The sequence below is a fragment of the Podarcis pityusensis genome, assembly GCF_964106645.2.
Source record: "Podarcis pityusensis genome assembly, chromosome: 7".
NCBI lineage: Eukaryota > Metazoa > Chordata > Lepidosauria > Squamata > Lacertidae > Podarcis > Podarcis pityusensis.
In genome coordinates, this window is record NC_138031.1 from 88,349,775 (window position 1) to 88,372,915 (window position 23,141).

Sequence of the window (23,141 nt, forward strand, 5' to 3'; positions counted from 1 at the left end):
CACACTCCCCTTTCAACCTCTGAGTTGGGAACCAGGCATGGCCTCTCAAGAGTTATTTGACTAAGAATACCTCAGCCAGTAATTCCTTGTTTAACTGGAAGTGATTAACCTTTTCGTGGAAATTTTAATCCTTGCTGCTTATTTTTAGCAGTGGCTCCCCACATGCGTTTCTGATCCTGTTGTGATATTCAGCTTGCACGAGGCAATCTACCAAATGCAGACAAAACTCTGCAATGGCACTTGCTAGAACCATTTGTCACATGGAAAAGTTGCAGTTTAGCTTTCCATATGCTGGGTTTCGTTTTTGAAATATTCTCCCATTTGAAGTGTTCGAGCCCAGAAAGGACTCTACTGTATGATGTTTCTGTATATTTGATTTGGCTCTGTAATTCTTTGTATTTAGTGACCAGCATCTCCTTGTAGTAACAAACCTTTTCAATGATAATAGACTAGGTAGGGACCTATGCCAATCACAGGACTTTTAGTGGTTCGAGAAAACTGGAAAGTCATCACAATGTGGCTGCGAACATGATCAAATTCACTGGTTATTAGGTGCTAGATTTTGTAATGGAACATTTTAACCTGGCACTATTATTGGCTTGTAAAAGAGGAAATAACTGACTGAAAAGTTTGTTTTGCTTAGACATCACATCTTCTGGATTCTTGACTGAACATAACAAAAAATGGGGAGGGGTTGCCAGGTCTCCCATGTTTAACCTGGAGCCTCAGGTTTCTAGGACAAATAAGTGAAATCCCAGGGTGAGGGCAGTATCAAGATGGTGCACTTATTTTCTGCCTGACCTGATGAAAGCTTTTTCTATTCCATGCTTGCCTGGCTCCATCCTGCAGACGCACTCAGGCTCTTCCCCTAACTGGCAGGTGATATCATAAAACACATCTGTATCCCACCAGGCCACCTTCCGATCTGCCTGGCACTACACTTAAGCTACAATGCCAGGAGACATGGAAACTCTAGATCATTCACCTTCATAGAAACCTCCCTTGGAAATCAAGCTCCAAATTTTGCAAACCTCCCACATGAAAACTACATTTGTTTAGGAATAACTGGAACATTTGACTGGCTTAAGTTTTCTAGAGCCTACACATATTCAGTGAAAAAGGGCCATGGAAATGTAGAGTTTGAAGAGACCAGGAGAGCCATCTAGTCCAACCTCCTCCAACACGGGGCTCAAACCCACAACCCTGGGATTAAGAGTCTTATGCTTCACTGACTGAGCTATCCCAGCAATCCAGAGGCAGCCCTCTCAGGAGGCAAGATGATGAGGCTGCCACAGAGAGTGGATTTTAGGTGCTGATAAGGGCAGCAGGCAAAGAAACAGACATCTGTGACTCAGAATCCACCAGGAAGTTCTGTACAAGCACCACTGAAATGAAAGGGAGTTGTGGCTTGTTTCCCATGGATTAATGCCATTTTTTTCCTTTTGTTGTAAGAAAAAACTGCTCCTTTTCTCTTATGGGGTATCCAGGAGCCCGTATCGAGTCTTTAAGTAGATTCCCTATCAGTAGGAGAAAATAACAGAGGCCAACCAGAGAATATTGAGAAGCAAAGCAGCTAGTAAGCCTGATCTTTATTAAACTGTTGCAACAGGGTCCCCCGCTTACTCCACGCAGGGAGGGAGGAGAGGAACCCAGAACATTGGTGTGCAAGCTCTTATATAGACCTTTGAAATTTCCCACCCTGTAGCTCGAGACCACCCCCAAAACATCATGCATACATCACAGAAAGAGGCAGTCTCCAGCAGAAATTCTGTTTGCCAGGATACTTGATATTGGTCATTGATTGCTTTACCTGGGCAGCCTGGCCATTCTTTTGTGATGGTAAATACTTTAATTCCTGTCACAGGCTCACCCTATTCATACACACATACGCCCTTAAGACAGGTAAGCAATAGACAATGGAGAGGCTTTCCCATTTCCTTCCTCCTTGCAGGTTTGCTCTCCTGTGCGATTTCAGACATGTGGTAATTATGTATGTGTTTGCCTTGTACATTTATGAATGCTTGCTTTATATTTGGGACCTCAGAATTCTTATAACACTTTCCTTTTCTTTTTTTCATAACATGAAAGAGAAAATAAAATGCATAGTCTGCTCTCAAAGGTAGATCCTAAGCCTTGTCTCACACAGGAAGGGGTGGACCTTGCCAGGTCTTACCTGGGAGCTTCCCTTTCTTCTCTCTGCCTCCCACCCTGGGAGATCTTCCTTTCCCTGCCTCTCGCACAGGTTCCTTCACCAACCATCCATCACCCTTGTGTATAATCCCAATATTGACTCAGAGTAGAGGACACCAAAACAAACAAACAAACAAAGCGAATAAAGGAAAAAAGAAGGAAGATAAAAAATACAAGAATGAAAGAAGAAAAGAAAAGAGAAAAAAAAGAGTAAGAGAAATAAAAAGGACTTCGGATTCTCCATCTGTCAGTTACATATAAAAAGATTATTCAAAGTATTCACTCCAGGATGACATCCAATTGCTCCTCCTTCTGTTAAGTAATATTTTCCCAATCTTCAGACTTAAACACCTCAAATTCATTCATTTCCCCTTCCATACAAAAAGTCCAAAAGGGCTTCTCCAATTATTACTATTGATAAATGCCTGTTTTAACTGCCTTTGGTGCTGTACTGATGAATTTTTTGTTGTATTGAGTTGGGGTTTTGATTTCAAAATTTAGTGCATATAACTTATAAAATGGACATTATATATTCACATATTAAATATGCACTTGGATGTATGTATAATCTTCTCAATATTCCTAGGGTGCACCTATCCCACAGTTAATGTGGATTCAGAGAGACACATGCCTACATCCATCAAATCACTTATCATTATTATAATGATACTATATTATCTATGATTCAATCTGTTTTGTTGTGTTTTATCTATCTACATGTAAATTATCCAAGATCTAACTGATCTTGTATTTATTGTAGTAGCTACTCTGATATTTTTTTGACAGAAAGCCGCCTAAAGCTAATGTAAAATAAAACAAAGGGATGCAGAGTTGAGGAAGAAGAGGCTGTGTTGCTCTCTCAGGCCCCGTCATCGCTCCCAAGGAGCCTGTTGGCTCATCCAGGTCTGGCTATCCATTCAGGATGAGCAACTGAAGGTCCCAGCCTCAGACTGAGTACTCCCTGACCCTTTCATTGCCAAGCTAAAAGTAACCGAGGCAGTGGAGGAAGGGGCAGTTGTGGCACTGGGACTTTCAGACAGACTCTGGCCTTCCTTGCGAGGCTCCCACACTGCAGGTGTTCCAAGCATTCCTATCTTGCTTCTTTGTCCATCTGTTCCCTTCATAGCAGGTCAGTTTCCCTATAAGCTTCCCCTCCTGCCCACTCTCCTTTATGGCTGCTGCCAACTCCCCCTGGTTCTAGCTCTGCAGTTGGGGATGGCTTCTTCAGAGGGCTCTGTGGAGGGACTCACTCTTCAACTCCCATGTTCTCTCTCTTTTTTTTTTTAAATGATATTTATTGAAAATTTTAGAATTACAAAAGGAAACAAAGAAAGAAAAAGAAAGAAAAAACAAAGAGAAAACAAACCACAATCAAACAATACAGATTAATCAAAATCAAAATCAAAAAATTGCGCAACACGCTCAAAAAACAAAAATATACCACAAACATTTAAAAACAAATCAAATATTCTCAAATCTTTAACTGTCATTACCTTCTTTCTTTGACCTCCTCCTCCTCCCGTTTTTTGTATCCTGGTTATTAATTGTCGCAGCAAATCCTTTCCATATTTCATAATATTCTGTCATTACTTTACCTTAATCTATTTTAATCTTATCTTACTATGAAAACCTTAAAACTTAAAACTTAAATCTTATTTTTACCAATTTCTCATAACCATAATATTCTTACATAATTCTTTAAACATTTTAGCTAAAGCCAAATAATTTCGTTACAACATTTTTCTAACATTCATCAATTTTATAAGACAATCCTAATAAAAGAAATTAAAAAAAACAATCCAATCTTCATCCAGCGTCTCTTCCTCCTGGACCCGGGTTTTGTCAGTCCTTTCTATCCCATCAATCTAGCGCATTAACCTGGCAACCTTATGTCCGAGGCCCTCAAGTCCCTTCCATGTCCCTTCCGCAGCTCTTCTTCATATTTATAGCTGTATTTTCCTTTATCTCCTGCTTCTTTCACTCTTGGGAACTCCAGCTTGACAGTGCTTTTGACCCTTCTCGACGAATCAGCCCCTTTTCCATAGTCCACACTAAGCTCCATGTGGTATTTAAGAACATGTTTCAAAGTGCCTCCAAAATTAAAAGCCCCCACAACCCCAAACATCTCACAGCCCATTGCCAGACTTGAAAAGTCCAAACCTCCCTGCATAGGGGGGTCTATCCAACCCCCCATTTCCAAACCAAACCAAACTTTATCTTTCCAAATCTGGCTTTTTCCAAGTTCATTTGTCAAATCCAAGAATTCATGTTCCTGCTGGGCCGCAGCTCCCTCCATCTCTGGCGCCCACGATTCAGCAACATCCTCTTCCCTCATCTGTTCTGTCAGGGCACACTCCTGATCTAATTCCTGGGTGGGCTCTATATAATATCCCACTGCCTGTCCAAAATTTCTAATCGCATCAGCCATAAAGTCCGTCTTCTCATGTAGCTGTTCCAGTAGGGCACTTGTTTTACAGAAAGCACACAACAGAGCTTCTGAATACATTGTCCTGCAAGGTCAGAAGTCTATTCCCACGATCGTAATCTGTAATAGCTGCAAGCTCCCCGATTCAAAATTGGTTACAGTTTCACAGGCTCCCTCTAGGGGAAGAACTTCTGTTTGTTCTTTTCTTTTAAAAACAGATCTAACAACAAAGTTTCCTTTTTTAGATATTTTGTCAATATTTGTTCCTTTAAAATGCGAAGGAGAACAATGGAATCACTATGTTTCTCTTCCTTTAGCTATCTGTCAGAAACATTTGTCTCTTGTCAATGAGCTTCAAAAAAAAACGTCAGTCCTGACACCCCGCTCCAGGATCAAGACGATGGAAAGTTACTTTGCTTTACACTCACTTCTGCAGGTTTAAACAGTCCGGAAAAAATCCCCCCTCTTCTCCTGCTTCCGAAGGGGGTTCAACAATTTTAAATGATGAAAGTTAATCCTTTAGAAGCGATTTTCAGAACTCTAGTTTGCCATTTCTTTGCTTTAATCTATCTACAAAGAAACGGAAGGCTGACTTCCTGTTTAGACCTTTCCGTTTCAGTGCCAAATTAAAATAAACTTTTAAGTCCAATTTTCCTTTCAGCTCACAAATCCTTATTTAGAGTCCATTTGTCCGAAACTTAAGTACTCACAGATGGTTGTTTTAAAAGCCAAATTGTCCCAGGAAAAAGGCAGCGCTCTCCGGCAACGGCTGTGCGGCTTCGCTCCACGGAAGAAGCAGTTGACTCTCAGCACCGCGCCACTTCCCCTTCTTCGTTCCGGAGCCCGTTAGTGGGTTCCTTTGCGGGTTGGGGGGGCGCTAAAGGTGCCCGCCGAGTCCCATGGTCACAGGCTTCATCTGCCTGTGATTTTTGAATGGGTCCCCGCTTCGCCGTAGCGGAAAAGTCCCTTTTCCCGTGGAGCTGGTCCCTCCAGTTCAGAGGGAGTCCGCCATTACCGAGGGCGCCACCCCAGAAGTCCCAACTCCCATGTTCTCTTGTTGCTTATGTCTTGCTGCTGGCTCTCAGCCTCAAAGCCTTTCTCTTTAGGATTTCAAATGCAAGTGAACAAAAGGGAGCTATGAGAAGGAACTTGCATAATGCAGGAAAGACAGAGGCACAAGGGAACACAGGTTATAATGGGTGCTATGATGGGGACGCAGGTGGCGCTGTGGGTAAAACCTCAGCGCCTAGGACTTGCCGATCGCATGGTCGGCGGTTCAAATCCCTGCGGCGGGGTGAGCTCCTGTCGTTCAGTCCCAGCGCCTGCCAACCTAGCAGTTCGAAAGCACCCTTAAGTGCAAGTAGATAAATAGGGACCGTTTTATAGCGGGAAGGTAAACAGCGTTTCCGTGTGCTGCGCTGGCTCGCCAGATGCAGCTTGTCACGCTGGCCACGTGACCCGGAAGTGTCTGCGGACAGCGCTGGCTCCCGGCCTATAGAGTGAGATGAGCACACAACCCTAGAGTCGGACACGACTGGCCCGTACGGGCAAGGGGTACCTTTACCTTTACCTTTATGATGCTGTAACCCAACCCTTAAGGCTAGCATGAAATGATGCCATTTCATTTTATTTGTTCATTAGTGGCATTAATTACGTATTTTTAGCACCGTCAGAGCCAATCCGGTGCTCCTTCTGATTCTCCTACACATCCTTGAACTCTCCACCATCCTGTCCCTGTACCTTCCAGGTGCAAAACAAATAATGGAGCACTTTGCATACTGAAAATCTGAAAAGTGTGTCAAATGCAATTTGGGACATAGCTACACTACAAAAATATATTGATTTTACAGTGGAACCTCAGTTTAAGAATAGCCCTGTTTACGAACTATTTAGTTTACGAACTCCACAAAACCGGAAGTAGTGTTCCGGTTTGCGAAGTTTACCTCAGTCTATGAACGGAAGCCGAACGGTGGAAGGACACTGGCGGTGGGAGATCTCATTAGGGAAAGCGCGCCTCAGTTTAAGAACGGTTTCAGTTTAAGAACGGACTTCCAGAACGGATTAAGTTTGTAAGCCGAGGTACCACTGTATTACTGTTAGCTTGTTAATGTATGAATTGTTTTCAAATGAGCCTCAAAACAACTAAAACAGCTTTAAAAACAGTACAAAAACCCACAACTAAAGAGAGGTTGAAAAAGAACACAGAATAAACTTCTACAATAAAGACCTTTTGAGACATCAGAAAAAGCTTGTTGAAACAGAAATTTATTCAATTGTTTGCATAAGTACAATCTCATCTGGGATGCTAACTCCACAGAACAGGGTCATATATCACATATTTCCACAAATAATTCTATTTTCTTTATTTGACAAGATTTATATACCTCTTAATCACCAAAAACCTCTAAGCGGTTTTTATTAAAGATGAAATTTTCATAGAAAAATACCGATAAAAAGCAAACATTAAAAACAAATTGTTTAAAAGTGCTGGTTTTTCTGGGTAGGGATGTGTCTTAGGGAGTAGGGGGGGGTATGATGAGAGCTGAGATTTATCTGCTAAAGACACCCCCCCACACACACACACTGCAGTTTCCAGGGTTCCCTTAGACAGCAGGGTTGACTACTACACCAATTTAATTCTGTGGTATATCTTTGATGTCATTCCAAACCAGTATACATAATGTGTTCTTAATTCTTTTAAAATAATTAAATTATGACAGTATCCTGTTTTAACTGGTGCCTTGTAAACACAATGCTTTCTGTTCTTGCAGGCTGTCTACATGTTCTATGCTTTGGCTATTGTCTGTGATGATTTCTTTGTCCCTTCGTTGGAAAAGATTTGTGAAGTAAGTCTATGTTGATGCTACTTACGCATATTTATTAATGAAATTACCAAACCAGAATTGTAACCTTTGTTTACATCCCATCAGTTTTACACACTTCATTTCTATGGGCATAGCCAGGTCTTTTTTCAGCTGGAATGTGCTGGAGCTCATTTGCAGCACCTCTCAGGTGGGCTCCATTGCCATGCGAAGAGAACAAGGGAGATCTCTGGCACCGCTCTTTCTAGAAAAATATCGCCGTGGTTGGTATAGCTTTCATGAACAACTGTGGCAACTTGATTTAAGGCCACTGCCAACCCTGCAGCATATGAATCAAGTACTAAGTCATGTGCTTTAAAAGTGTGTTGAATGAGCTTTAAGTGTATGGTGTGGATCAGCAGGATCGACCTGTTAGAGGCAAAAATTAAAATCTACTCTTATTTGATGTTTTTTATTGAGCTTGAGCTATCACAAATTTAAGGTAAAAATCATACAGAATAAAACTGAAACATGAAAAGCTTGTTATTAAAATTCCAAGCCTGAGAAACATTAACTTAAGTGTGTAAAGTTTTGATATCTGAAATCATTTATACCATTGTAAGTATAAAATAATGTGACATTTATACATGGAAAATCAAATGGGACAGGCTGATAATTCCTCTTACCAGCAGTCAAGTAATTGATAATGATAATTTAACAATAATATAAATAATTTCTCAAGTTCAGGCAGCAGCTGACAGCTAATTATTTTGAACATCAGTAGAAAGCTGCTAGAGGAACAATGTGCTAATATCCCATTTAAAAGACACAGACAAGAGTAAAGTTGTAAAAAACTGTGTGTCTCTGGAGGAGCATAGGATGAAACCATGCAGGGTAGCCGTGACAGTGCTCCCAAACTATCAGAAAGATAAATGGCGTCCCTAAAGAGTTCTGCGGCATGCCCCTTGCGCACCTCCAACATCCTCCTGTGCGAGAGGGACATTGGAGGTAATACTTTGGGGAAAGGATTCTGCTGCAGCTCCTACTGCATTGCATATCCTTTGATACTGTTCTGCCTGGGGAGGATGTTGGGGGCGACCATGAATCCTGAGTCCTGAAACACTAATAGCCTGGGGACGTGTTATATTTTGCTTCTGATAAGAGACTTTTCTCTTCTTCCACAGCGCCTGCACCTGAGTGAAGATGTGGCAGGGGCAACCTTCATGGCAGCCGGCAGCTCTGCTCCAGAACTCTTTACATCTGTCATAGGTAACTAAATCGTCCACTTCTTTCTTGCTGTAACTGCGAAAGTACGGTAAATGTAGCTTTTTAATAGTTTTGTGCCTTATCTTTCCCACAAAGATGATGGGAGATAGATATGCACACCCAGGTTTTGGGTAGAAGACCAAACCCATAAGGTTAACCTTAGTTCAATAAACACTGGCAGAAGGATGGAATGGATGTTGTTGGAAGATTGCCCCAGTGCCAACAACAACATCCCAGGATGATCTTCCTGGGATGACTACCCAGGAAAATATTATGTTTGTTGGGAATTTTCCCACCTGTGTGTTCTTAGTAAGTACAAAACAATATGCTTTTGAATGGCATCCCTGTTGTCATGTGCCATTCAGAAAGAGATGTGAAGAATGGCTCAATCTACAACTAGATGTGACTATGATACATTTAATGTGAAGCTGCACAGATAATGAAAATGGATTCGACCATAACTCAAGAGGTGCACATGCCTTGTATGCATAAAGATCCTAGCACTTCCATAAAGGATCTCAGGTAGCAAGGTAGGAAGGACCCCAACCTGAGATGTGGAGAACCACTACCAGTTTAAGTAGTTAATACTGAGATGAACGGAAGCTGATTTGGTGTAAGGCAGTCTCAAACGTTCGTGTTTTCTTTTGTTGCATCTGAGGTAGTAAAGGTTAGGTGGAGAGAGTGGGGAGCAGCACAGTCATTTTCAGTGGTTCTCCTCAGAGTATATAACGCACTGCAAGGTCAGGCTGGTTGATTGCTGGTGAGTCAAAATTCCTTGGAGGAAGTGGAAAGCTACTTTTAAAAAATGCCCTTGTGTTAAGAAAAAACATGTTCATTAGCATAGGGCTGCCATCCGTCCGGATTTTCCTGGATTTTCAAAGGCAGAAATGACATCCGGTGGGGTGGGGGGGAAGCTCAACAACTTTCAGGGTGTCCTAGTTTTTACTTTTTGAAATATGGCAACCCTGCACTAGCAGCCATGGTAGGACAAGGAGGCAGCTCAGGGCCCTGCAGGACAGAGAGATTCTGGGAAGAAAGGATCAGAGCCACAGGATGTGGCAAGCTCAGCTGTTTCATCTCTCTAAGTTTAGGTTGATCAATGTGCTTATGTGTGGTCCTTAGAGGGAAGGATTCATCACATTCACACCAGGTAATTTGGCCTCCAAACACTGTTATTCATTCTTAGATCAAGGCCAAATTTGAATATTCAGTCATGAAAAAATGACTGGGGATAATCCTAATGTTGTTCAAATTATCTAAATTCCTGCCAAACGTGTAGGCTGGCTCTGTGAGCTGGGATCTTGATCAAGCAGGGCTCCAGCTAGTGATGGAGGAGAAATTCCATTCAGCTCATATTTAAATCTAAATCTATATCTATCAAATGTTCACTTTCCAAAACCTTTATGAGAACTGAAACACAGGAATTTAGATAATAGCTATCCTTTGAAAGCCACACATCCAAATTTTGCAATGCAGTTTCTCAAACTAAATAATGTTTTAAAGAATGCATATACAGTAATAGGTAAAGGTGTGCATAAAAATGAATAACATACAAAAATGCATTACATTAGCAGAAATGGCTTTTGGAAATTTGTCAAAGCTGCATGCAAAAATGTGTTTCTTAAGAGACATGCTGAAGAATTTTAATGATCACAAACTGCTGCAGAAATGTAGAAAATGTAGAGAACTTAAGATTGGGGAAATAGGAAACAGGGAGAACCAAAATTAACAGGTCTGTTTACCCCTATTTCCAGCTCACAGAGGCAGCCCATGCAGGCCCTGCAGCCTTCCCCTCTACCAACTTCCCCCCCAATGTGGGGGCAACATCAGAGGCTCTTCATGCAGTGCTAACCATGCAGAAAGAACTCCTGAACACGGGTCATTTGACTTTAAACAAGTATTTTCCCACCCCAAATTTCTACCCCAATGTGTATTGGAATCCTATGCACATTGCCCCCCAAATACCAGACAGCAGCAAAATCTGAGAAAGCTTTTTCTAACAGCTCAGGGCATTCAAGTAAGACTTGGTCTTCACATGAAGTAGAATGGGTCTTGTATGAGGTGCTACATGGTGATGCAAGTCCTAAAGTGGTAGAGTGCCTGTGCCATTTAAGACTGCTGTGGTGGAGAGAGAGAGATCCCTGCAAATAGAAAACCGGCACAGCTGCAAACAGGCAGTATTTCTCTCTCTCTCTCTCTCTCTCTCTCTCCCTCTTGCTTGCTTAGTGAAGCATTCAAAAATGGTGGCTCCTCCGCCTGAAGTGGAACAGCTGATTCTCCCATCTCATTCTAACATGCGTTGATCAGACCTGCATGTACTGCTAATCAGATGATGAGAAACCTTTGCAGTTATTTCCTTTTCCATACTATAATGAATTTGACTGTTCAGCTGGTTGATCGTGCTGAAAACACCTTTAAGCAATCTTTTTATTACACACATTTTCTCTGCTTCTCTTAGTTTTAGAAAATATGCTATGGTGTTTTCTCCTTAATCCCAGCAGTCTTCTTGAATAGTGCCACTTGTTCTGGTTTGCGGTGGGAAATCCTGCCTGTTCATTCTGAGTGACACAGGAATTATTTTCTTCCTTCAGGTGTGTTTATCACGAAAGGAGACGTGGGTGTTGGGACCATCGTTGGCTCTGCTGTATTCAACATACTCTGTATAATTGGGGTTTGTGGCCTCTTTGCAGGGCAGGTAAGAGAATATGACTAAATTTCCTCCTCCCCCTTGAGTAGTAGCCACCATTTTACAAACTGGTGCACAATCAGTATGGAAATCTCCTGCTTGCCTCTATTTATATAACATTTCACAAGAGTTCAATGCATTTCTTATACCGTTGATGTAACAAACATGTAAGATAGCTCAGTTTTATTTATCTCTGTAGCACAATGAACTCATTAATGTTGCTTCCACCCTAGAGGCCTTAAACACTGCTTGTGGCATTGCATTTTCATAATCAGTTCGAAGTAGGATTGAACTGTAGGTCCCACAAAGCAGTTAATATACCTTTATGTTTTATCTCGGGACCCTTTCTGTGTTTCCTTAGAAGTCAGTCCCCTTCCCCAGTATTAATAAAAGCTTCCTGCTTACAAATTCATTTTTATGCATTTCAACATATACTTTTCATTCAATCATTCATTCAGCCTTTATTTGCATAATTTAGACCATTAAAAATAGTCCAATAAAAAATTAATAGTCCAGACATATTAAGCACACAAAACATATAAAAGACTCAGTAGCCATCATTAGGTAAGATTAAGAATCTCAATTTTGTATCCTGAAACAACCTCAGTAGTTTCGGAAATATCATCCTTCATCAGATATTGGATTACAGATTCTTTGCAAGTAGATATTTGGAGCTTCAAAGGAATCACCAGTTAAGAGTGTTGAATGAAGAGAGAGCAGTCCAAAATTATATGATATATTGCATCTGGTGTGTTCGTACCACAGGGGCAAAGTCTGTTCTGGAAGGGTATTTTTTTGAACCTTCTAGACAGTACATTTAAAGCAACTAACATAAAAGCTCTAAGATGCAAAGGGGTATCTAAATTATAAAAATAGTTGGGCATCATTCCATGACAAGGCTGCAAACCCAGGTAAGCAGATAGGCATACAGAGGTATGCTGAGTGGGGTAAATTTTTTGAAATTCATGGTCTAACAGCCTTTGCTTAATGAGAGAGAAAGTATGTGACTCATCCAGTAAGAGGAAAGAGTCTATTGCAATCCCTGTTTGTTTGAGTTTAAAAGTAATTGCAGAAAACCATGAAAAATATGTGAATCTCTCAATAAACAAGTTAATATGCTTTCTGAGTATGTACTAAAATGAATTTTTAACCAGTATTTAAAGTCATGATCCAACCCCTAGGTTCTAAGACAGGGGTCTGCAACCTTTAAGACAAAAAGAGCCACTTGGACCCGTTTCCGAGGAAAAAAAACTGGGAGCCGCAAAACTCGTCATTATAAAAATAACTTTTTTGTCACTTTTTTATTATTTCTTTGTTTGACCCCTCAGAATTACTCCTCCTCATAGAAATAAACGTTAAATTAACAAGTTACCTTTTTGTGTGTGTGTGTTCTTCACTCCCCTTCAAAACAGTGACCAGCGTACATGCCCCTTACAATGTAGCGGGCGGGCGGGAAGGTGACGTCGGGACAGTGCGTGACTAACGCACGCACCGCCCCCATGCGACGTCACAGCCAGTACAGCGCCCGCCACAGTGGGGAGTGTCGGGGCGCACAATGCGCCTCCTCCCCTCGCTAGTATCCGCCCTGGAGCCGCGGCAAAGGTGTAAAAGAGCCACATGCGGCTCCGGAGCCGCGGGTTGCAGACCCCTGGCCTAAGAGATGTTGGTCTAGCTCAGCACATATAGCCACACTTTGGAACTCCTAGGGTCTGTCGAAAAAAGGATGCCTGAACTTTGCTGTTAAAATCTGTTATCTGTAGAGGGGTCCCATAAAGGAAGTGTGAAACTGTTTTCTTCCTATAGGCCCTAACCACTACATATACATTCTGATTACCATTAAGAAAATAGAATCGTTTAATTTTACAAGTTCACAAATAACAAGCAGATCAGAGGCAGGTAGAAATCTCACTTGGGTCTGGCATGAGAAGGGAGCCTGGGATCTCACCAAATTCTTATGGAACTGTGCCAAATGTTTTTTTGCAAACATTTTGCAAACATTCTGCTTCTGAGATCAACTTGGACTGCTTAGACATTTCATTTGCTTTGATGAGTGCTTGGAATTTACTAGCATTTGAACATTGTTGTGTGCTCTTCCACTTCCCATAGCAGTGAGAGGTTCCAGAGGCAGTGCTACAGGATTTAGGCTATAATCCTAAACCCATTTAGCTGGGAGTAAGCCTCATTGATCTTAAAGAGTTTTACTTTTGGGTAGACAGGTATACAATAGCACTTTCCTCTTGGCTGAGAGATCACTGGCAGGAAAGGGGCAATACTTAATAGAACAAACATCTGTGAGGCAAAGGGCAAAGTTAGGAGAAAGCTCAGATCACACTGTAGGTGATGTACCATTGTAACTTCTCTGCAAATATTATGTTTCTCTCCACCCTTATTTACTGTTTTTCCTTCCAGTAAAGTTCTCTCTGGTTAGAGCTCTATCTGAATGATGTTTTGGTTTTGATGTGGGGGGCGGGGTGGTAAAAAAATCAGAGAACCAGCTAATAGAGCAGTTTTAACTAGCAGTGGAATCCTTACAATGTAAGGCTTACATAAAACTCATAGCAATGTTAATCAGGACAAAGGGTAAGGAAAGCTCAAGGAAGGTGGCTTTTGATCTAATATGCCATCTATCTTCTGGGCTGCTACAGCCAAACAGGCTTAATCATAGCAATTACACAATAGGAATTTTACAATTGTGGTGGTGTAATCTCATGGAGGAGTAATCTACAATAGGCACAGAAATAGGATGTTAATTACATTACCTTAACTTTCTTTATCAGAAAGAGCTATGAGGTTTAAGAGAGAGAAATACTCGCACTCTTAAAAAAAATATTAATAGACAAAAAATGAAGTAACAGTATCTGTGGTGGTGCCTGTTATAAGAAGGCACCCTCCAGTCTTGTTGCAAAACTACCAATTGGTAAGTGTATTGTGTTAATTACACCCAAGTAACCACCAGTTGTTTATAATTACTCCTAAAGTTGGCAATGGACAAAGTCAATAAGAAGTGAAGCCTTAGACTGTCATTTTTCTTCTTCTGTGTGTAGGAAGGAAATTTCCCTTGCAGATTCTCACTTTAAAAAAAATCCTTCCAGTAGCACATTTAAGACCAACTAAGTTAGTTCTTGGTATGAGCTTTCATGTGCAAGCACACTTCTTCAGATACACACTGTGTGTGCTTGCACACGAAAGCTCATACCAAGAACTAACTTAGTTGGTCTTAAAGGTGCTACTGGAAGGATTTTTTTTAATTTTGATTATGGCAGACCAACACGGCTACCTATCTGTAACCAGATTCTCACTTGTTTGACAAATAAGTGCTCTGTTCTAAGGTTATTCTCAATATCTGAATTCATTCATATCTCTCGTGCTATGTTTCCTTGTGAAGCAAACATATCATCCACACAGAAGTAGGTAGTGAAAGGTCCACAATTGGTATCTACTAGGTTGCAAAAGGTTTTCCCCAAGAAAATCTCAGTTCTGTCTTTCTCTAGAATAGCTGGCTAGCAAGTTGGAGACAAGCTTTGGTGAGTGTGCCATTTCTAGAAAAAAGTTGCCGGTACTCACCATGAAGTTGTTAAAGTAAATACTGCCAGGGGGGAAAAGCATTGGGTAGAAGTAATAAATTATAATTCTTCTTGTATACTAAGGTTGCCATATTTTGTAGATCAAAAAAGAGGACACTATGATGGCCATTCAAAGCAAATTAATGCAATTTATCTCAAATTTTACCCCTGAAAAAGAGGACGTGTCCTGGAAAAAGAAGACACATGGCAACCCTTTTATGCAGCCCGTAATAATAAAACAATGCATCATCATAAAACAATGCCTACTGGGCAAGATGGAGAAAAACAAGCTTTTGCGGTGGGAGACAGCCAAGCAGAGGCGCTTTCCCCCTCGCCTCCTGCACCCGACTCTGTCTCCTCCTCAAATGCTGATCCGAAAAGGGGTGGGAGGTTGCACACACACACACACACAATTTTTTCTTGCAAAGAGAAAGTCTGTTTCTCTTCCGTCTCCCCTGCATGCTGATGTTTTCCAAAAGGCACACAGCTGGGCACTGCAGCAGCTGTGGCTCCTCCAATACCCACCCACAGAAGGTGCACAATCTCTTCAGATGAGAATCGTGTGCCCCAGACCCCCTAGGCAGGTTCTTCTGCAAGGACGCCCAGCGAGATCCCCCCTTCTCTCCAGGAAGGGGTGGGTAGCCAAAGGCAAGCTTAAAGCACCAGCGGACTGGCTAGCTGGTCGAGGGAAGGAGCTGCAGCAACAGCATCAGCCACCACCGAAAGAGAAAATTATGTTGCCAAGATCCACTCTCCTCCTCCGCTGTGGCTCATCCAGCCATCTGGAGCATGGAGCTGCCCATGGCCACTAGCTGGCCTTGCAAAAGCAGCAGCAGTTGCCGCCGCAGCAGCAGCAGCAGCAGCATGGTCCACTGGCGGAAAGAGGCACAAGCTGCCACTGCCCCTCTGCACCTGCAGGCCCCTGCGCGACACACTGCCCTCCCGAGTCTCCTCAGAGCCCTCCTCATCAGAGCAGCTCCCCCCGCCTCCCCTCCCTCATAACAGGACCCCAGCTCCACCCACATCGTAATGGGGTGACCCAGCAGGAAAATGCATAGCCCCACAACACGCGGGAAGGGGAAGTGTGATGTGCTCAGCTTTTCCTCTCTGCCTTGTCACCCAGGATCAGTTCCTTCTCCCTGAATATCTGGCAAACATGTCCATTTGTCATTATATTTATTACTCCATAACCAGTGCTTTTTGTCTGGGAAAAAAGGCCCTGGTACTGCATCTAACACCAGAAGAAAAGCTCTGAGCACAACCAATATATAAGAATGAGCTCCTCAGCAACATAGAGAATATTATTGTTCATAGAAGAGGTTATATATTCTTCATTATGGTTTTCTTGCCCACTTGGTTTGCATGTATCTTAATGTTTTAAGCTTTAATTTTACTAACAACAAGTAATTCAGTTTGCTGACTAAAAGTAATTCACATTGGCCCAGCCTTTGATCTCTGTTAACACAATTGTTTATATGAACTTCCTCCCCTGCAAATGGTTTTGGGTGTGTTCATTTTGGTACAGGGCACTCCCTGAAAAAGCTTATAGCCCATGGTGCACTTAATGTACTGGATGTTGTAAATGGGGCGGGGTGTTTTTTGTTTTTCTCCAGAAAAAGGGGACATAAATGTAGTCTTGTATCCTGCCACCTTTTCAGAGGTTATCTGCTACAACCTGATATTAGCCGCATTGCACTGGAGTTAGTGAGGTCACTGAATGAAGTCTTTCCCCTGGAGATTTTTGCCAAATGCAGGATTTCTGCTAAAATGAAATACTGTGAGTCTGACTGGAAATATCCTGGTACCATACAAATATAAATGGGCACATGTGTGTGTGTGTGTGTGTGTGAGAGAGAGAGAGAGAGAGAGAGAGAGAGAGAGCGCATACACTCACATACACACTGTGGCATATAATTTGTTTGGTACCAGCTACAATTGGAGGTCTGGTCTACATGTAGCAGAAGGAGGGGGGAATTCAAGTAATGGGATGGACTACACCACTTGAGACTGCAGGCAAGGATTCATATTTTTGAATGCTCCCATATTTTCTCCCTATAAGTAGAAAATTCACATAAGACGGAGTGAGTAGCATAGATACTTTCTCTGTGATGTGTTAGGTTGTGTGTGTTTTTTGTCCCAGATGAAGGTTGAAGAGATGTTGTCAACTTACTCTACCACCTCAGGATTTTGTTACCTTATGATGCAGGTTAGACCTCAAGAGTTTTCTGCGAGAAAAAAGTGACCACCACGCCCCCATTAAATAGTTGAAGGCACATGCTTCCCATAGTATAGCAATCAATTATATAGTTAGTCAATCTTCATTCAAGTCAAAATGTGATCATCAGGTTGCCAGCAATGACCATAAATTTGTTTCTGACAGTGGTATATCTCTTTCTGTTTTTTTGGCTGTCTTCATTAAGAGACCCAGTGTATCATAAAGAACCTGGAAGGAAGAAGGGGTATCTCACTTCATGCCTGATGGGAGACAATCTCCCTTTGCACTTGGAAGCACTGAGAGATTGTCTCCAGGGGCTGACGTAAAGTGAGACTGACCCTGTCCTGAGTTTTCTGTCCATGCCAGAAGATTTGGGGGAGGACTGGCTGGTAACCAGAGATAATGGCTGGCAACCATTGCTTCTTCCCCTCAGAATGAGGAGTCTGAACCCTGTGTTACAGACTGGGAAGGACCAAACCCTAGAAATTAAGACATTATAGAATTTTGATTATTTGGGATGTGAAGAGGAACCATAAACTGCGGAGAAATTTCTAGGCTAGCCTATGCAAAATGACCTGGCTAAGCTAGGGACATTAAGGAAGAATATGGGGCCACTGAGGGCCACTGGCTTGCAAGAGAACTATCCCGAGGTATGAAGAGACTGAGTTTGGAAGGTTACCATGGTAACTGGGTGTGAGGTGACAGGAAAATAGTGTTTTGAGCAAGGTTTGCTGGGAGGAAGATGGTGGCAGGAGGTCTAAGATCTATCTTTGGACAGGCTGACTGCAGAACTGGCTGGGAGAGATGCCCTGGACTCCATGGTTGCACTGCTGTGGGGTACAAGCTCCTCTTGAAATGACCATGCTGTAAGATCTGGACTCTCTCCATGCAGACTGAAGATGTAAATAGAAGAATAAACCATATTTCTTAAAGCTACGACAGTCTCCCCCATGTCTCAGTTCTCCAAAGGAACACAGACCTGGGGTGAATGCCTGGAATCCCATGGGCTCCTGCCACTGCTCAGCAGAGAGGTGGAGGCACCCAACTGTTGTAACAGGTAACCACAGATAATGGCTGGCAACCATTGCTTCTTCCCCTCAGAATGAGGAGTCTGAACTCCTCATGATGTCTCTTCAGTATAACAGGCTCAGCACTTCTGTTGGAGAATCTGGCCAAAACTTGGAGATAATGGACTTTCCACACAGTGTTTTTCCTCCTTCTCAATAAATGTTAATTGCATATTTGCTGTATGAAATCTTCTTTCACAGATATCTTTCAAAGTAACACTTTTGTTGCAGGAATGTGACCTTTTGAGGTATAAATATTTTATGCCTGGAAAAAATGTGATTCTTCTGACTAGGTTAGTACACCTGTTACAATGACTGTGTAGAATTCTCTGGTCTTTGGGATGGGGGGGACCCATCAGCTCTTCCTTGCAGCTTGTTGTTAATGTGAATCTTGGGATCATATATGGCCAGTTCATTTTCTTCCTGTCTGTTTTCTCAGATTGTTGCACTGTCATCTTGGTGTCTCCTGAGGGATTCCATGTATTATACCTGCTCTGTTGTTGCACTTATCTTGGTAAGTGCTCAGAGATCGCTTTCCTAAACAAGTCTTTGTTTGGCAATCCAAAATGCCATTTCTCCCATTTCATAGGGGTTCACTAAGCTGATTTATTTTTACAAGAAGTTTGCTTTTGTTGAGTGTTTCATTTAAATGAATATAGGACCTTGCCCATTGCAATTTACATCTTTACCAGTTTAGTCCATAGTGATTTAAGAACTAATGTTCTGCAACTTCAAAACATAGCTTCAAATGCCAAAACCAGATTTGGGTTGGTCCAGTGAAGTCAGGGGGGAGATTTCATTCTAGGTGGTTTCATTTAGAAAATGTGCAATAAGACTCTAGCCTGGTGAGACCAGATTTTTTCTCTACAATAAGCAATTGTTATTTCACACTTCTGGCAAAAATATTGTTATTACTTGCTTTCACTCCCTAATCCATTATGATTCCTACTATTTATGATCAGAAATAGCGCATTTCCGGGCATCTGTTGGAATTTATGAAGAATTTTCTGTAACAGTGCCTCTTAAATTGAATTCTGAAGACCACCAGTGGTCTCTGGTATATTTTCTGGTGTACCTGAGACCATAATGAAGAGTCTGCTTCAGTTACTGCTGGAGTCCAAGCAAGTGATTTTCTTTGGGCATATGTAGGGCTGCTGTTCAATTTGTGGATGTGTGTTTTACAGGTGCTGGGGATGAGGGGCAGCCAGGCAGCCACCATGATCTGCAGAATCATGGCAGCTCAAAACACTGAGACAATTGTGGCAGGCACATGTCCAGAACCATAGAAAGGCATCTGTTTATAGAACCTGCTGGGTTGTGAGACTGCTGGAACCCCCACTAGGTTTGCCACGTGTCCCTTATAATTGTGGGAATGTTCTGGGGTGCAGGAGAGGATATGTTGACTAATTATATCCTTATCCAACTTGTGCTAACAAGTTCCCAAAATATCAGCAGAGTTTATAAACATTCCCCTTTAAGTTCGCAACGGTAACGTGTGCACAGGTTCGCTAGAACCTCTATAATAATTACTCTGGTAATTTCCCCTTTGTTCCCTCTTAAAATACAAGACACGACACAGTCTTTATAAAAGTATAAAAGAGTTTACTCACGTTCTGTTCACAATATGATCCCAGAAGGCAGACAGCTTAAAAAGGTTACATACATTCAGAATCTACCTTGTAGCAAGATAGTCCTTATCTCCTCTCTTGCCTGAGAGCCAAGAGGGCATCCTTAGATGTTTCCTCATTGAAGGAAGATGGCAGAGAGAGAGAGTGGCTTCCTGCCCTGTGCTTTTGTCATTACCTGCACAGGTGAGGCCACACCCACCACTGGTCACATGCGGAGGAAGTCCGTCCCCAGGAAGTTTACCTGCTTGCTGGACAGACATCCCTCCCCATGTTCTAACATGTACACTCTAGGAATGTTAAAATAAAAAAATCCTTCCAGTAGCACCTTTAAGACCAACTAAGTTAGTTCTTGGTATGAGCTTTCGTGTGCAAGCACACTTCGTGTGCAAGCACTACTCTAGGAATGTTGTCATTGATTGCTCCTGTGTTTACATCCCACAATAATAAGGCATGGGTAGGCAACCTAAGGCCCGGGGGCCGGATCCGGCCCAATCGCCTTCTAAATCCAGCCAGCAGACAGTCTGGGAATCAGCGTGTTTTTACATGAGTAGAATGTGTCCTTTTATTTAAAAGGCATCTCTGGGTTATTTGTGGGGCATTGGAATTCGTTCATATTTTTTCCCCAAAATATAGTCCAGCCCCCCACAAGGTCTGAGGGACAGTGGACCGGCCCCCTGCTGAAAAAGTTTGCTGGCCCTTGTAATAAGGGGTTGTCCCTTATTTAAAGGGGAAATGCTGCATCCCTTATTTCTGCCTGCTTTCTTCTCCCTGCTGAGGCAGCGCTGAGTGTTGCCTCCCCGCTGCCTGCCTGTGTCGCTCTTTCCCTACCCTACCCCTCCCTGTTACACTCAATCCAGGAGTGACGCAGCTGTGGCCCAATGGATGGGAATGGAATGGAGGGGCGAGGCTGAAAAGAAAGGAGTGACTTCGGATAAGTGGGAGGGAGGGAGGGAGGAGAGGAGGGAAGGGGAGGCTGGCCAGCAGGAGTGTGTGTGTGTGTTTCACATTCAAGCTGGCAGTTCTTTTCCTACTGACCAGGGAAGTGGGAGGTAGTAGGCATGGGTCCTTGTTGCTTTTACGTGCTTCGCTGACCCTGTTCCTTTATGAGGGGTAGGGTGGATATTGCAAACCTATTCTTTAGCTACCAAACCAACCTCCCCCCCAAACCCATGACTTTTTAAAGTGTTTTAAATGTGTACAGCAGATGAGGACTCAAACTCCCTTGCAAGAAACTTTCACAGTCCTAAATTCACGTTCAACCTGATCCTTTGAAAACAGAAATAAGTCCCAATTAGTTCAGTTGAATTTACTTTCAATTAATTATGCAAAGTATTGAAGCCTTAAAATGGTTGTTGTTTTTACTTATTTAAATAAATTGATGCAAAATATTGTACAAAGGACCAGGCCAAAATGAAGCACACATGTAACCCTAGTGGCTGGATGACCTTGTCTGACTATGAGGCATGTGCTTGAATGCGCGTGGCATTAGCAGCTACATGAAAGCGATGTTGGAGGCAAAGCTCTGTGAGGAAGAGAAACAGAATTGTTGCTATCTTCACCCCTCCTCCTTTTTTGGCCTGGGTTTCTACATTTACCATTCTTCTGACAGGCAGAAATCCAGCAACTGGGAAGGATGTGAGTCCATTTAAATTAATGTGCATCACTAACTAAGATCCGTAAATTTCTTTCACTCATTGTAATGGATTGCTTTGAAGTCATTTCTGCAGCAGGTAAAGTAATTTTTAGCCCCTACAATTCCTCTCTCCTGACACATTCCTTATTTTGCCCAAATCAAAGGTGGCAACCCTAATCCCCTCCCATGAGCAATCATGGGGGGGGGGGCAATATCTGAACCCACCATGGAAGAGAAAAGACGAAGAGGCTATTTTTGTGATTCCTCATGATAGCAGATCAAATAGCAGGAGCCTTTCTCTTCCCTGTTGGTCTCACCAGCAGCTCTGTGTGCTTTACATTCATCCTGTTGCTTCTTGATTCCATACCTCCTATGAGAAATCTTAATATGTGTGAAAGTGCAAATATCTTCCAGCCTTTCATTGTATCTATGTCCTGGGGTATTGGGGGGGGGGCGTAATGTAAAAAATAAACAAGTAGAAGATAGAGAATTGGACATTAGCTGTTCTGGGCAGAGTTCTTTTTTACAGCAAATAATAGTAGCCCCCTCTCAGGCTAAGCACAATACAGAAATGTCACCCCTTTTCCCAGTTCCATATAATTTACAATGTCATGTTCTGGGAGCATTTAGCCAATTTGGAATGGCAGGAAGCAGGACAGTAAAACCTGAGGAAGAACTGCGTCCTCTCTGCCTGACTCTGCCTTGTCACATTATGCCCAGACACCTTATTGAAGCATGAACATGTGTCCTTGGCTATAACGTGACTCACAAGAAGGACTGTACTTGAGGGTGACAGCTATAAGCCGACAGCAAAGAAGCAATGGATTCCTTCCCCTCACACACACACTGACTGTAAAAGCAGGAGAAGGCTGGAAGGGGGGTGGGTTGCAAATATTTCTTCCCACATTTATCAGGGCACTTCATTTGCTACCATCATTCCAGGCAAAGCCGAGGGAGAAAAGAAAAGCTGAGATGTAGAATTTGAGTGCAACCTAGTGGTGACTGAGGAGGAGAATCTCTTTTTTATCTGAATTTCTGAAGGGTAGCCATGCTTGAACTGATCTATACATTATGTAGAATGAAGTCCTAGGAGTCTGGACTGTCTCTTCAGACTGCAAGTGGGGGATTTGCATTCTTGAATTTTGCCTTGCCTAAAAAGGTATCTGACTAAATCGTAATCTGGGTGGGGCCATTGAATCAGTTGTCTTAAGTAAGTAATGGTAACTTAAGCCCATGGATTTCACTGGGTCTGATCTGAGTATCGCCTACACCACCCTCTCTGTTTAGGAGTGATTCCAACATATGATACCTTTTGGCTGCTGTCTTAAGCGGCACAGAGCAGAATTCTGCAGAGAGAGAGAGGCTGGAAACCTATGCAGGTTTATTGTAGCTGTGGATATGCTTGTCAGCTAAATATATTAAAGCCAAACTACACATTAGCTCCTGGTGGGCTCTCCTGGCATCTTGGTTTTTTGCTTAAAAGCAGCTGTGTAAGAAAGAGGATGCAAATGAGGTCTGAGCAGGACTGAGGCATTTTCCCTCCATGCCATTTTTTTCTCTGATAAGAATTTCCTCCCCCAGTGCTGCTTCTCCCATACAGTTTCTCTTCTTCTTCACAGCTGCTAAAAAGCAAAATGTATTGAGTTCTGATTGTAGATAGCCTTCAT

The 23,141-nt window shown here is 42.4% G+C and overlaps 1 protein-coding gene across 4 annotated transcripts in view; it reads left to right on the forward strand.

Annotated features, from left to right (window-relative positions):
- SLC24A3 (solute carrier family 24 member 3) overlaps positions 1 to 23,141 on the forward strand; it is a 171,335-nt gene that overhangs the window by 109,059 nt on the left and 39,135 nt on the right. For all 4 annotated transcript variants that reach the window (XM_081015171.1, XM_081015169.1, XM_081015170.1 and 1 more), the window contains exons 4-7: positions 7,387 to 7,461; positions 8,601 to 8,685; positions 11,274 to 11,377; positions 18,653 to 18,727. In XM_081015171.1, coding sequence (XP_080871297.1) covers positions 7,387 to 7,461; positions 8,601 to 8,685; positions 11,274 to 11,377; positions 18,653 to 18,727 — 339 coding nt within the window. The remainder of the gene's footprint in view (positions 1 to 7,386; positions 7,462 to 8,600; positions 8,686 to 11,273; positions 11,378 to 18,652; positions 18,728 to 23,141) is intronic.